Raw genomic sequence first — 16400 nt, 5'->3', positions numbered from 1 at the left:
GAATTCCTGTTGTTGAGCCTCGATCTTCACTGAGGGCCAGTCATCAACTGTTTTAGTGTTCAATTATCAATAAGCCAAAGTTTGTGGAAGGCCATAATGGCCCTGCTTTAAGTGGTTCGCTGCTCCCGCAGCTCACCATGCTGTTTCTGCCTCTGCCGCCATCTTGGATCTCTCAGAGTCCCTTTTGAAAGACTTAATTGCATATGCATTATGAAATGTGACTTTTCTGGCTTCATTTTCCTTGATTATCAACTCATTTGTTCCTTACTGTCTAGGGTATCTTCATACATTTGTTTCTGTATTCCTCTCTAAATACGTATTGTTGTTAAGTGCTATTGAGTCATCTTACGATTCATAGAGAACCCATAGAACTGTTAATTTATTCATTTTTTCTTCACTCATTTTGTTTTCGTTTTAGAATAGCTTTATAGTTCTTTTTAGAAGAGCCCTAGTGGATGGATAATTAACTGTTCATTAGCTAACTGAAAGATCAGCAATTAGAATCCATCACATACTCCATAATAGTCTTCATTTCAGTAGTGTTGTTAAGTGCCATTGAGTTGTAGGCAGCTCAGCGACCCTATGAATGAAAGACCTGAATACTTCTATAACTTCCATCTTTTCTCCAAGTTCGTAGGGTTTCCAGAGGCAAGCCATTCGGGAAGTGGTTGCCACACTTGCTTTCAAGCTTGTTTTAATCCAGGAGCTCCACTAAACACTGTCCGCCATGGGTAACCATTATCACATTTGACACCTCAGTGTCACAGTGTTCAGCTTCACGGCAACCATGAGTTACCTCTGTACAGCAAGTGGACGGACCAGGGCTATACGACCTAGAAGAATGTTTAACCAAAAACAGGCCTGAAGGCCTCAGATTAAAGTCACCCTCCTTTGGTTTGGTGACATCACTTTCTGTCCACTAGGCCAACTGAGCTCTATGTTGTTGTTGTTAAATTTTGTTTGTTCATGACAGTATAGACACAACAAAATACTCCATATCAATAGACATAATATTCTACTTCCTTAAAATTTTACAGCCTTGGAAGACCTGTGGGGGACAGTATTACTTTGTCTGTTGGGTCACTATGAGTTGGAATCGATTCAACTGCAGTGAGTTTGGGTCTGTTTTTTCAGCAGGTTTTGGGAAGTTGAAAAGGTATAAAGATACATATGTGCTCAAGGATACACACACACACACACACACACACACACACACACACACTCTCTCTCTCTCTCTCTGTTTGAAATAGAAACTTGATGGTAATTTAAACTTGATGGACAATAATGAAATCCTTTTTGTTTAATTTTTTTTTATTAATTTAGTTTGTTTATTTTTCATTTCAATGAACATCTACAGAGATTTTGGAATTCCATTCATTCATTGTTGCACCTTTCTCCCCGCACACCCGCCTCCCCCCTCCCCCCCATTTGCTCCTCTCCTTGAAAAGCAAAAGAAAAACTCCCTCATTGGTACACAATCCCAAGAATTTAAAAGTCTTATATTTTCTTTTAGCTGATGTGGCCCAACAATTCCAGTACGCAGTGCGAGTTATTGGCAGCAACTTTGCCCCCACTGTCGAAAGGGATGAATTTCTGGTTGCTGAAAAAATCAAGAAAGAAGGTATGTATGGTTTTTTTCCCAACATATGTCATTTGTTGGATTCTTAAACTTGTCAAAGGTTATATTATTGTTTCCAAGAATATTTTTATTATAAATACTGTTAAAAATGGCAACTAAAATTTGATTTTCATTAGATCACAGTGGATAAGGTTTATTTTATAGATGTTTGACAATTTGGAAGGAAGTCTAAAGGGCTTAATATAACTTGTATCTTCCTTTTCTCTCTCTTTTAATAATACTGTACTTTTTGACCAGATGTCATAAAACATACCTTGGTAGTAAAAAAAAAAACTAAGTAAGGTAAATATTGCAATATTGAGGTATTATTGTGGTAAATATCTGTAGTTGTCAACATGCAAACATCGAATTCTTCGTAACTCTCCTATGTGAATATTTTAATTCTAAAATGATTTTCAAAACTTTCTCACATTCTAATTTTTATGAGAAGACTTCTCTTGATGCTAGCAGTGATTTCATTCATTATCAGATTGTTTACTAATGGGTTATGTAATTGTATAAGGTAAGGCTGAGCTGCCTCTCTTCTAGAAAATTTATGGGGAGGGAAATTTGAGTATAAGGAACCAGGTATGAAAATTAACTGTAGCTCCATTTGAAGGGTGATTTTCTTTTCCCCATTGGCAAACTCTGCATTCTTCACAGTTCTTAGGGAATATATGAGCCAAGCTCCAAATAATTAATATGGAACCCTATTTAAAGACTCTTACAACTTCTTTGCTGGTGCCTAGTTACTAAGCTACTCAAGTGATAATGATCCTTTAGCTTGCTGTCTTTCTTTTTTACGTATTTTGAATTTTTGATGAAAGTTTGCACAGCAAGGAAAGTTTTCATTTGACAAGTTCCCACACAAATTGTTCAGTGACATGCACAGCAAGTGAGGTTTTCATTTGACGATTTCCACACAAATTGCTCAGTGACCTGCCAGAAGTATCTCAACATTGTAAACATTTTCTTTGATGGTATTCTTTTTCTTCCTTTTCTGGTACATTATTTTTCCCTGCTCCTTTATCTTCTCATCTTTGCTTTTGAGTAATTGTTTACCTGTTGGTCTTATACTGTTGGTTTTTAAGGAGGTCATCAATCTTATGGATAATATCCTTTATTTTGCGTGCCACTCTGTTGTGTCCCATAAGTTTAGTCTCCAGGGATAGTCTTGTTCTAGGATGACAGGAGAATAGGTGCTTTTGAATTGTGGTATTATAAAAGAATACTGAATATTCCATGGACAGCCAGAAGAACAAAGAAGTCTGTCTTGAATTTATTTGAACAAGAATTTGTTCTTTATGTTTTTTTTTTATTCCTGTTCTTCCCTTTCTGTCTGAGACCAACTATTGTGACCCTGTGAGAATAGTCACTGATGGTAGCCAAGCACAGTCTAGTTCTGGTTACAGGGTAGATGAGGTTGTGACTCATGCATGTTTGTTTCTTCTTTGACTTTTTGGCTATCTTCCTACTATTTTGCTCCTGGTAATCCATAGTTGTGCCCTTGATGTGCAACTAGTAAGATTTTAAGACCTCAGACACTATTTACTTCACTAGATGCAGGCTATAACTTTTGTGAGCCATCTAATGCCTTTGACCTTTTTTTTTTTAGAACATAATTCACTTTATTTGTTATAGAAAATCCACTAGGTGGTGGCCACAGCTGGAGCCTGAGTCCTCTGCACGGAGACTCTGGTGTGAGTCTTTACAAGATGATCTGTGAATTCCTGGTAGGGAGACTTCGTGAACACCGTCTCTTTCCAGAGATCTGGGGTCAGATTGACTTATTTTTAAATGTTTTTGAAAACTTGTAATGATACCTTCTTAATTGATTTTTAAATTCATTGTTCCACATTTTATTTTATTTTATTTTCTCCTCTTTCCTCCTCCCCTAGTCCACTTTGCAATGAACCGCTTGTTCCAGATTGTTGTCACACATATAATACCTCATCTGTTCCAGTGCAGTGTTTATTATTATTTACACTTTTTCTGTTCTCTCCTCAACCAAATGTGTCAATCCTATTTCATAATAGTGGTGTTATGCAGTATTTGTCCTTTTCTGACAGATACTTCACTTGGCATGATGTCCTTCAGGCTCACTCATATTGTAGTGTTTTATGAGTTCATTCTTTCTCAGTTCTGCTTGATATTCCATAGTGTGAATGTACCATAGTTTTTCTATGCATTTCTTTTTTGATGGGTACTTGTATTGTTTCCATCTCTTTGCTATTGTGAATAACACAGCAGTAAACATGAGTGTGCATACATCTGTTTGCATTGCAATTCTGGTTTCTTTAGGGTTTATTTTCAATAGTGGAATTACTGGATCAAATGGTATTTCTATGCTTTTTGAGAAAGAACCAGACTGTCTTTCAATAGGGGTTGTACCATTACTTTTCCACCGGCAATGAATAAGAGTTCCAGTCTCTCCACAGCACAAACATTTGTTGTTTGCTGCTCTGTTGAAATTTGCTGTTGTTGCTAGGGTGAGATGATATCTCATAGTTGTTTTGATTTGCATTTCTGATAGCTAAGGATTTTGAACATTTTTTTCATGTATTTGTTTGCCATCTTGGGTGTCTTCTTTGGTCAAGTGTCTTTTCATATCTTGTGGCCATTGTATGATTGACTTGTTTACTTTTTTCTTATTGAAGTACTGGAATATTTTATGAATTTAGATTTAAGTCCCTTATAAAATATGTCATTGCACAATATTTTTTTCCTAGTCTGTGGGTTTCCTTTTTACCTTGTTGGAGAAATTTTTTTTTATGTACAAAGGAATTTGATTCTTGGGTCCCATTCATTTATTTCATTCTCCCTGGTTGCAGGATTTTTTCATTATGCTTGGAAGTCTGTTCGTGCTGTGGATCAGGACTTCTGGAGTTGTTCCTAGCTTTTCTGTGATGATTTTTACAGTCTTTGGTTTTACTCTAGGTTCCTGATTCACCTTGATTTGATTTTTGTGTATGGTTTGAGGTGTGGGTCTTAAGTTTTCTGCAGATGGTTTTCCAGTTTAACCAGTACCATTTGTTATGATAAAGGCTGTCATTTCCCCACTTAACTGATTTTGTCTCCTTCTCAAAAATCAGTTGACCATAGGTAGATAAGCTGATTTCTAGTTTCTCAATTCTGTTCTATTGATCTATATGTCTGTTGTTGTACCAGTACTATTCTGTCTTGACCACCACAGTTTTATAGTAGGATTTGAGATCAGAGAGTGTGACGCTTCCTACCTTGTTTTTCTTTTTCAGTAGTGTTTTGCTTATTCGGGGTCTCTTTCCATTCCAGATAAAATTAGAAATTATCTTTTCCATCTCATTGAAGAATGGAATTGATATCTGAATTGGGATTCCATTGAACTTGTATATGGCCTTTAGTAGAATTGTCATTTTCATGATACTGAATCTTCTATCCATTTCTCCATGTTTCTTGTACTATTTTGTAATTTTCTATGTATAGGTCTTTTATGTCTCTAATTAGATTTGTTCCCAAGTATTTCATGCTTGTGATTAGCTATTATAATTGCTATTGTTTTTCTTGGCTCCATTTCTGTATTCTCTTCTGTAGTTACTGTAGAGAAATCCAACTGATTATTTTATGTTGGTCCTGTATCTTGCCACTCTGTTGAATTGGTTGACTATGTACAACAGTTTTCTCGCTGAATTTTTAGACTTTCTAAATATACTGTCATCTCAGATAGTTTTACCTTCTCTTTCCGTCTAAACTTCCTTCTCTTGCCTTATTGTTCTCACTAAGACTTCCAATACAGTATTGAATAGGAGAGGTGATGGGGGCATCCTTGCCTAGTTCCAGTTCTCAAGAGTAATTCCTTTAATTTCTAGGAAATTCATTGCTCTGGCACAATTTTTCCATCACTTAGCTGTTGCATATTTTACCATATTTGGTTGGTAGTTTTTATGGATATCCTATTTCTGAGATGTGTTACTGAGCTAGATAGTGAGTCAGCTAGATGATGGTTATTGATTGCTGTGCCATTTGAGTAATTACATCTTGTTATAATTGTTTTTACATAATTAGAGCTTGATAAGTAACTTAAGTATAGCTGGCAAGCTCTGTGTGAGTCACCAAGGTGATGAAAAGTATTGTTGTTGTTGTTTTTCCAAAGTATTGTTGTTATGCGCCTTGAATTGACAGCAACTCATAGTGACCCTGTCCTGTGTCATCCTCACTACCTCTAGCACACTTGTTTTAGAACGCAACAGCAGCTGTTCCTGTACCTTATTAATGATATGGACTTATTGTGGACTGAGTTTTGTGCAGGGCTGAAGGGACAGGCACCACCTCTTCTAACAGTAGAGCTGTAACAGTCAAAGGGTTTATGTTTGTGTTAAGAAGAGGCTGGAGTTCAGATGGATAAAGTAACAGAGAATCTGAATCTCTTGGGGACTCTTAATGCTCAGGTTGGTTGAGAAGTGGAGACTGCTTAGTGAAAAAAGCCTTGCTATCTTGTGACTGCTTATAGCTAACACTGGATTAAATAGCAAGAAATGCCAGTTGGGTGCTGATGAAATATGATACAAGCTTACCCAGATGCCATTCTGGAGTAAAGAGAAGCTAAGATTAACTCTGGCTCAAACTATATTGTCCTCAAAAGTTTTCACTCTGCCCTCAGATTAAGCCCATCAGTATATAGGAATACCACCTACTCATCACTGCCAATGGCTTAATTCCAATTTTATAGTTACCCTCTATTAGGTTTCTGTGATGATAAATCTTTCCAGGAAGAAACTGCTCATCATTGTCCCATGGAGGGCCTAGTAAATTCATTACTGACATCACTTTGCAGTGCAGCACTTCTGTGTCAGAGCTTATTAAATAAACTTTACATTTAATAAGTAAACTTCTGATTACTATCTGAACTGGGTACATTCCACTACAACAGAGAGTGAATGAATAAAATCCAGCCAAATTCTACACTATTAAATGTGTTCCCTTTTAATGCAGAAAGAGCCCTGAAGGCACATAATTAAGAAAAATTCTTACCTACTGATAAACGTAAAATCTGTGATGTTATTTAGTGTGCACATATGATGTAAGGTAGGGGTAAAACCCAATATTTAAATCAACATGTTGGCTTCTAACAATACAACATACTAAGCTGTAATAACTTACTTACTTTTCCTGTCTATAAAACTGTGAACCTTAGAACACTAAATTCCCGCCCCCCCCATTAGTTTATTTTGTTGTTTTTGAGAATATACCCAGTAAAACATGGACCAAGTCAATGGTGTACTCTCTTCATGGACCCTGAATCATTTCTGTTTTTAGGTGGTTGCTGAGAAGCCTAGATGATAAGTACTGAAAATTAAACATGTATATTCTGGACCATTCCTTTACAAATTTACATTTTAAGATCTCATAGTGCATGTTTGCATGTATATGTAGAAAAGAAAATTTTTCTAAACTCAGATTTAAAGAAGCCTGATAGCCATATTATTGCAGTGAATGTTTCTGAGAAATCTTGATTTTTTTTTTTTTAAAAGAAAAAAAATAACCATATACAATGTATTTTGTAGTCTGGTTTTGTTGTGCTTTTTAAAAAAAAAGTGTTATTATCATGTGCCATTTAAATGATTGTGACTCATAGTGATGCTGTTAACAGTGGACCTGAACCCTACCCTATCCTGTGCCATCCTCACCATCTCCAACACACTCGAGCTGTTTTTATAGTCACTATATCAGTCCATCTTGTTGAATGTCTTCCTCTCTTCTCCTGACTCTCCACCTGTGCACCAAGGACTGGTCACTACTGTTAACAACCCAACCCATATGCCCAAAGTGTATGAGACAGAGTTTTACTGTCCTTGCTTCCACTCTGTCTTCACCTCCTCCAACACAGACCTGTTTTCTTGGTATTCCATGGGATGGATATTTGGTAATCTTCTGCTCCACAACTCAAAGACATTAATTTTTCTTCTGTCATCCTTGGTCATTGTCCAACTTTAAGATGTATAACAAACAAATGAGAAGCACAACTTGGAACAAGTACACCTTAGTCTTTAAACTGACATAATTGCTCTTGAGTATTCTGGAGAGGTTCCTGACAGTAGATTTTCCCAAATCAACTTGTATTTTAATTTCTTGACTACAGATAACAAGGGTATTGACTGTGGATCCAATTAAGATGAAATCATTGATAACTTTGGTCTTTTCTCCATCTATCTTGATGTTGCTTGTGGGCCCAGTGCTGAGGATTTTTGTTTTCTTGATATAGAGATGTGATCTATACTGAAGGCTGTAGTTCTTTTTTTTTTTTTTAAATTTATTTAAGGCTGTAGTTCTTGATCTTTTGCAGCAAGCAATCCAAGTCTTCCTTTGTCATCTGCATCTGTAATGCATTGTAACCCTTCTTTCAAATTTCATCATATGCCCGTTAGCTTCTCTTGAGTGCCTCCAATAAACCTCACCTTACTAATTTTCTAACTGTTGTTGACAGTTATAGTTCATACAGTACTATTGTATTTTCATATAATGGTCACTACTGATTTATGGATCCAAGTAAGTTTGTGAATTTAAGTAAAATGAATTAGTTGACAATTTCAACCTTTTCTATTGGTCCATTGGTGACAATTTTTCTTTTCTTGCTGTTGAAATGTAATCCATATTGAAGTCTATAGTCTTTGATCTTTTTTCCCCCATTCATATATATTTTATACAATCTTTCATTAACATTGTGTATCAGACAATCATTCATATACATTCTATTTTACGTTATTTTTTTGTTTTTGTTTTTTTTTAAATTTTTATTGGGAAAAACATATTGGGGGTACAAGGAGGTGAGGGTTGGGGGCAGAAGGTGAGGATGGGCAGGGATGAAAATTGCAGGGGTGCAGTTGCAGAGCTGCACAGTTTGGTTGGTGGGGGGAGCAGGTGAAGGAAATAATGAGGGTCCAGCGAGGACCAGATGCTACAGAGGAATGACAAGCATTTTCCAATGGTAATTAAACCAACTGTCTTATTGATTTGGGAATTGGATGCCAACTCTCTGGCTTCTTCATGCTGAACAGGGGTGTAGATGTAAAGGGGGGAAGGGAAGACGCTTTATCACCTTACTGGTGGTCTTGGGTTAAAGCTGCATGCCTTCTTGCTCTGTTAGAAGCTATTTTCCTGTCATTTGCTCCCCTCTGGACTGCAAAGTGTTTCCCCAGGTGGGTCCAGTGGGGATGGCTGGTTGAATCCAGAGGCTCCATCCTCCTTTGCTTCTTTAGCTGGCAGTTATATTTCCTTTTTGTCACTGGCACTGGGTTCAGGGTCAGGTCCATTCCTCCTTGGGAATCCTTGAATTCCTGTTGTTGAGCCTCGATCTTCACTGAAGACCAGTCATCAACTGTTTAACTGTTCAATTATCAATAAAACAGAGGTCTGTAGAAGGCCATAGTGGCCCTCCTCCACGTGGTCCGCTGCTCCCGCAGCTCACCACATTGTCTCCGCCTCTGCCGCCATCTTGGATCCTCTCAGTCTTTGATCTTCTGTCGCAAGCACTTAAGTCCTACTTACTTTAGCAAGCAAGGTTGTATCATCTGCATAATGCAGGTTGTTAATGAGTCTTCCTCTGACCCTGATACCACATTCTTCTTCATAGAATCCAGCTTTTTAAATTATTTGTCCAACATGCAAATTTAATAGCTATGGAGAAATGACACAGCTCTGGTGCATATCTTTCTTTAACTTAAACCATTGCATGTTCCCTTGTTTGTTTGGACAGCATCTTCTTGGTCTAAGATACAGGTTTTACATGAGCACAATTAAGTGTTCTGGGATTCCTCTTCTTCTCAATATTAGCTATAATTTGTTATGAGTCACACAGTCAAGTGCCTTTGCATAGCCAGTAAAGCATAAAGAGACATTCATCTGCTATTTTCTACTTTCAGCTAAGATCTGTCTGACAATCAGCAGTGATATTCCAGGTACCATGGCTTCCTCTAAATTCAGCTTGGACTTCTCTTGACATTGTAATGTTCTAGCCATTTTTTATGAACTTTAGCAATATTTGGATGAACTTCAGCAATGTTTAGTTTGCATGTGCTATTATGATTTTGGTAATTTCTATATCCTGCTGGATCACCTTTCTCGCGCAGTCAGCCAGGCAGTTGTCTTCTAAATTTTTTGGCCTAAATTGGTGAGCACCTGCAAGACTGCGTCTTTTAGTTAAGACATACCAGTCCCATCAATTTCTGAAGCATTATTATTTTTTTTTTTTTTTAGGTTTCCACTTTTTTTATCATTAACTTTAGTGAACGTTTACAGAGACTTTGGATTTCTATTCATTCATTGTTGCATCCCCCACCCCCGCCCCCAATTCACTCTTTGAAAAGTAAAAGAAAATTCTTTCATTGTTATACAATCCCTTCCCACAAGTCTACTCCACCATGCAGCCTTCATTCTGGACTCCTGTAATGATAATAATGCCTAATCATATATCGCTTTTAAACAGTTCTCTCCCTCATCTGTTTCAATGCAGTATATATTATTTATTCCCTCTTTCTCAGTCTCCCCTCAACCCTGATGTAAGTCTCATTTTACAACAGTGGCACTATGCAGTAATTTTCCTTTTGTGACTGAGATATTTCACTCAGCATAATGTCCTCCAAGGTCACCCATTTCATATAATATTTCATGAGTTCCTTGTTTTTCAATGCTGCATAGTATTCAATTGTGTGAATATACCTCAGCTTCTGTATTCATTTGTTTGTTGATGGGTACTTGCGTTGTTTCCAACTCCTTGCTATTGTGAACAAAGCCGCAATAAATATGGGTGTGCATAGATCTGCTTAGGTGGTAGTTATGGTTTCTTTAGGGTATATTCCCAGTAGTGGAATTGCTGGGTCAAATAATCTGCTTCTTCTTTTGGCAGTCCTTAGGATATCCAGCACTCTTCTCTAGCAATACTCCTTCTGTCATTCTTAATACCTGTTCATTTCTCAGATGTATAACAAGATGTATAAAAGATATCTGTTCATTTTGTTGATGAAATATTGAAGTTTTCTATAAATTTTTGAGATTAAAGGCTCTTTCTCAGCCTTTAGTGATCTCTTTTTCTTTTTTAAAGAAGTCTTTAGATGTACATTAATGTTTAAATTTTAGGAAGTTCCAGTAGCTTAGCTTATCACCTATTTGTGCATTTTAAGTTGTGCATGATAGAAATTTATTTATGTCATAAATTAGGGCAGTTATGTTTGCCTCTATTTCTTTATTTGATCTTTACAGTTTTAAGGTTTATAACTAAGACTTTGATTCCTTAGCTTTTTTATAGTGTGAAATATGGATCCTGGTCCATTTTTGTGCAAATAGAGATCTAAATAAACAGCACCATTTGTGAAAAAGGCTGTATCTTTCTTATTTAATGAATCTCTTTGTCAAAGTTCAGCTGTTCATAAGTGAACAGATTTACTTTTGGCTATTCAGTTCTGTTTCATTGATTCCTTGTTTGTTAATGTACTGTGTCAGGGTACTTTGCCTACCATGGTTGTATGATAAGTTGAGATTGGAGAGAGTGAGACCTCCTTATTTTGTTCTTCTTTAGTAGTGTTTTACTTACTCAGTCTCTTTCCTTTCCATATAAAGCTGATGATTAGCTTTTTAATCCCTTTAAAGAATTGTTTCTCAACTCTGCGTCAGTATTATATCTGTAGATTGCTTTAGATAGTGTTGATATTTTCATATTGGTGAGGATTTCCATTTAAGAGCATTGTGTGTTGTTCCATTAATGTGGGTAAGTTTTGGTTTCTTGCATAGTGCTTTTTAGTTTTCTTTGTGTAAGTCATTTAAATCCTTCAGTAGGTTTGTTGTTATGTGCCATCATCATGTACCAGATTTGAAGTGACTGAGGACCATAGATAGCTTCAGCGTGTTCCACTAGATTCTAAAAAGGTCAGTAAACTTTGCCTGGCCTCCCCCCGCCCTTTTTTTTTAAGTGTTGCTCCACATTTCCCCTTACTCTATCCAGGAGGTTCTTCTGTGATCTCTTTTAGGGTGATTAGTGTTGGTCTCATTTTTTTCTGGTCTCAGGATTGTGGAATTTTTGATTTGGTTAGGTTGCATTATTTTTTCATGTGGTATTAGATTCAATAGGCTAGCATTTTGTTTTGATTTTTTGCATGTACATTCATGAAGGATATTGATATGTGATTTACCTTTTTAGTAGTATTTTTGCCTGGTGTTGGTGGTAGAGTTATGCTTGCTTCATAGAATGAATCCAAGGGAATTCTAGACTCTGCTTTGTTCTGGAATAGTTTGAGTGGAATTGATGTCAGCTCTTCTCTCAGTATTTGTTAGAATTCTCTAGTGAAACTCTCTGAGCTAAGGCTTTTTCTTTTTGGGGTTGGGGAGCTTTTTAACTGACCTCTTCATTTTCTTTTGTTATGAGTCTGTTGAAAATTTCTACCTCTTTCTGTTAGTTTAGGCATGTGGTGTGTTTCTAGAAATTTGTTTCTTTTAGGTTGTCAAAGATTTTAGAACAGTTTTACTGCTAAACATAAAGATTCATTGGAAACGATTGAAGTTATATTTTAGCTTTTAAATTAATACATATTTAAGTATTTATAATTTTTTTTGAAAGGTTGCTATTCATATGATAGTCTGCTCTGTGTTTTATAAACATGAACAAGTAGTCTTTTCACTGAAGGAATTTAAAGATAGTCTGCTCTGTGTTTTATAAACGAGCAAGTAGTGTATTCACTGAAGGAATGTAAAATCTATTTGTAGCTTCTTTTCTTGGAGTGAAAAAAACAATAGGGACTTTTCATTTTCTTTCAGTACTAGTTACCATTGAATCATTTCCGACTTATGACAATTTTGTGACTTATGGCAATCTTGTATGTGAAATTAGAGTAGATTGTACTCCTTGTTAGACTTTCAGTGGTTCATTTTTTCAGTAGCTTGACAGGCCTTCTTTTTTTTTTTTTTGACAGGCCTTCTAAGGTATGTGTGGGTGAACTTATACTACCAACTTTTTGGTAGTTAACAGATTTACATTTGCACTACCCATTAGCCTTTTCATTTACCACCTACTTATATAGTGGGCTGTTTTCAGATTGATCCGGACTCATAGTCCCATATTGGTTAGAGTAGAATGCTCATAATGCTTCAAAAAGACTGTAAATCTTTATGGAATCACCTGGGTTCCAGCAGCCAGCCTTTTGCCTACAGCATTCTCTTGGTTAGTAGCAAGTACTTAATTACTGCATCACAAAGTCTCCTTTTATTTACGATAGCTACTTTCAAGTAAGTTATAAATGTTCATGGAATCAACCCAAAGACATTTTCCTATTTTTATTTATTAATGAAATCAATTAGTTGTGAAAGAGAAAGTATTTCAAGTTTTATTTTAAAGTAATAACTAATACATTCTAGAATAAGGCAAAACATTGCTGTATTTGTCATCAAAATGTTAAGAATAGGTAGTCATGGCAAGAAGCTGCACCTGTAATCCCAGAGGTGCACTGTTCAAATCCGCCAGTTGCTCTGCTGGAGAAGGAGGGACAGTTTCCTCCCGTACCCATCAGATCTGATTTGATGGTACATGCAATAAAATAAAATTTAAAAAAAAAAATCTAGAATGTGTAGTAAGAGTGAAATGAGCTGTCATAAAGTCTTTTGTAACCATTCTTTGAATTTAGAATTCCAAAAATGTATTCAGTTTTAAGTATCCATTATTAAGTATTAAATTGATCATAGGTTTTCTCACTCTGCCTTTGTTTATATATAGAATTGAAAAGATTCCACCATATTTATTTGCTTGGTTAATTTTCATATAAACTCTTTGAGACCATTCTAATTATGTACATGCTTTATAGATATCGGAGAGATTAAATGCATAACCTGATTCATAGAACTAAAAAGTCATTTATTGCAAAGGTCCGTCACTCTTAAAGCAACATAAAAAGAGTGAAGGCAGTAAATGGACAGTTGTGTCTGACCTCGACTAACACCACAGAACTGTCCCCATCAAGAACATCCTTAACACAAAACCACTTTTCTTCAGACATGTCCTCACTCTTTGGCACTCACTTCTACTAATTCTAACACTAATCCTACTGCTCTCCTGGGTCTTAAATTTGTTACAATAGCTACATAGACCTCACAGACCCATACTCAGAATAATGGAGTTTAGTTATAGGAAAGTTAACAGGTAACAAATTAGATTGCAACAGGATATAGTTTCTCAGTCTGGAGAGCTCCTTAAGTGTGCTCACAGGTCCATCAGCCTTTAGTCTTTAGCCTTGTAGGCTTTAGGCCAGTGTATAAAGCTCTCCTAGTCCTGCCAGTTAAGGCATCACCCCCTTCTCCACCCTCTCCATCCCATTGGCCTCTAGTCCTCCAGCAAACGTGGTAGTCCTTGGCTCTGGCCTAGGGGATAGCAGTCCCAGGTCAGCCCTGTTTCATGTCAGGTCTCTGGTTTGTGCCTGCTGGTGCTGTCCTATACGCCCCTGTCTGACTGGTGCAAAAATCTCTGGCCTCAAAGGATGCAAGTTGCATTCTTTGCATCTTTCTGGTTGAGAAGAAGATCCCCATTTTTTACTGCTGAATTTTTCAATTTAAACCTGGTGAAATGGTTAAACTAGCCAATTCTCTTGTGGGTAAACTAATGTACTGTATTTGCATGTTCCTACTCTGCCATGTGTCAAAAACTAGGGCAGTGGCCTAGGAAAATCCATTTTGAATATTAGAACCACTGTACTATAGTTAATAGCATGGGGGAGGTTGCCCATCCTTCTCCCACAGAGAAGCTGGTACTTTCAAACTGTGTACCTTTGGGATTGCAGTGCAGTTGGTTTGTGATTCACATGCTCAGTTGCTTTTTTTCCAATCTTTCAGTTGTTCGACAAAGAAGAGAAGCAGATGCTGCGTTATTTTCAGAACTCCACAGAAAACTTCATTCACAGGTATTACATGGTGTTTCTGAAAGCCATTCCACTGTTGTTGAAGATAGTAATTGAAGTATGGGATCATCAGAACATTTTTTGTACTATCACTTTAAACATTTCTTTATTGGGTGATGGGTTTGAATTTATAAATGCTATTTTTTAAGAGTTTTAATACTAAAAGTAGGCTGTAGTTGAATTTAATACTAAACTTTTTATAAAGAAAGATGAAAGAAGCTAATGGGAAAAATAATAAGTAAAAATTATTTACATATTGAGTTCAAAGTAAGGGAGTTCTGGTGGCCTCGTGGTAAGAAGGTGCACTGCAACTGTGAAAGCACATGGTTCGAATCTACCAGCTTCTCTGTGGGGAAAGATGGGCAGTCTCCTCCCATGCAATTTACAGTCACCGAAAACTTACTATAGGGTCAGCTATGGGTATTTTTCAGCTTTCTGAAAACCTACTGTAGGGTCAGCTATGGGTCATTTCCAACTCTGTGCAAACAATCACCACAACAAATTTAAAGTCTAGAAGGCTTAGTTACGTTATAAGAGAAAGCACATTGGTAGTTCGGCTGACTTGTCTATGGACATAGTTGACCCATGAACAACACAAGTTTGAACTGTGCGGGCCCACTTACTTGGAACTTTTAAAAATGCCATGTATCAATAGTCATTTCTGCTTAAGCAGTTTGCTTCCCCAGTAAATTATACATTGTAGTAAAAAGTAATCTTTTGCATTTCTCACATATTTTTTCATCATATTTCAAGCAGTACTGTAAACCTTGAATAGCACCATGGAAGCCATATAGAGTGTGCTAGTGATGCTGAAGTGCTTACAAGAAACAAAGTCATGACATGAAAAGAAAAAGTTCACTTCCTTGATAAGTACTATAGGTTCAGTTGCCCATCATTTCAAGAGTAATGAATCTAGCATAAGGACCATTTTAAAATTGAAAAGAAGTTCTTGGATCATCACTGCAGCTCTGCTAGCTGTCATGAACGCCTTGTACTTTTTGTGTATTACCTTTTTAACTTATACTGAAAATACAGCTTTTATATAATTGCGCATATTTATTTATAACACACAATATCTGTTAACATTTTTACTGGTTAAGTTTTCTTCTGTTCAACAATAGGCTAATGTACCACATACCCATAGCTGACCCTCTTATGGATTTTCAGAGGCAGTTAAAGAAGTAGGCTATTAGTAAAGTTTTTGGGAACTTGAAAGTTAAATGTAAATTTTGACTGGAGGGTTGGGAGATAGTTAATACAGTTAGTTAATACAGTTAATACTACTAACTTTCATTTTGTTCAAGGAGCACTGCTCCTTATAATGTTGAGTCCACTATGACTCAAAAGCAACCATGTGACCAACAGATCTAAACCTTAACCTGTCATGTTCTTTGATGTGATTGAGCCCATTGTTACAGTCACCGTGTCAATCCATTTTGGTGTGGCTCTTGCTCTTTCTTTGACCCTTCACCTTCTCTGCAGGATGCCCTTTTCTCCTGATGTTGTTGTTGTGAGTCAGAATCGACCCATAGTTGACCTTTCACCAGATTTTCAGAGACACAGAAGATTGCTCATCCTTCTCCTGTGGAGCAGCTGGTGGATTTGAACCACATGCCTTTTGCAGTGCAGCTTCTTGCCACTAGGTGATCAGAGCTCCTCATAACATGCTTCTAACACCATCCTCAAAGTATGTGAGAGGTAGTTTCACTCACCATCCTTGCCTTCAAGGAGCTCTCCTGTTATACTTCCTCGAAGATTTGTTTTTTCTTCCAACAGTCCATGGGCTATTGCGTATTCTTCTGTAATAGTAAAAACTTATCTTGTTAACTACATTTTTTTTTACATTCTAAATAGAAAATTTTAGTTTAAAGTTCCTT

At 36.7% G+C, this 16400-nt stretch overlaps 1 protein-coding gene across 1 annotated transcript in view; it reads left to right on the top strand.

The window, feature by feature from the left end:
• The window catches only part of TUBGCP3 (tubulin, gamma complex associated protein 3), a 130284-nt gene that overhangs the window by 12463 nt on the left and 101421 nt on the right, over positions 1-16400 (top strand). Inside the window, exons 2-3 of the mRNA XM_006883803.1 lie at positions 1514-1621; positions 14459-14526. Of these exons, the coding sequence (XP_006883865.1) occupies positions 1514-1621; positions 14459-14526 (176 nt within the window). The remainder of the gene's footprint in view (positions 1-1513; positions 1622-14458; positions 14527-16400) is intronic.

The sequence above is a fragment of the Elephantulus edwardii genome, unplaced genomic scaffold (genome assembly GCF_000299155.1).
Source record: "Elephantulus edwardii isolate Elephantulus edwardi_28Jun2011 unplaced genomic scaffold, EleEdw1.0 scaffold00030, whole genome shotgun sequence".
In the NCBI taxonomy this organism is placed as follows: domain Eukaryota; kingdom Metazoa; phylum Chordata; class Mammalia; order Macroscelidea; family Macroscelididae; genus Elephantulus; species Elephantulus edwardii.
The sequence above is the reverse complement of the archived record's forward strand: the minus strand, read 5'-3'. Positions and strand labels throughout refer to the sequence as shown.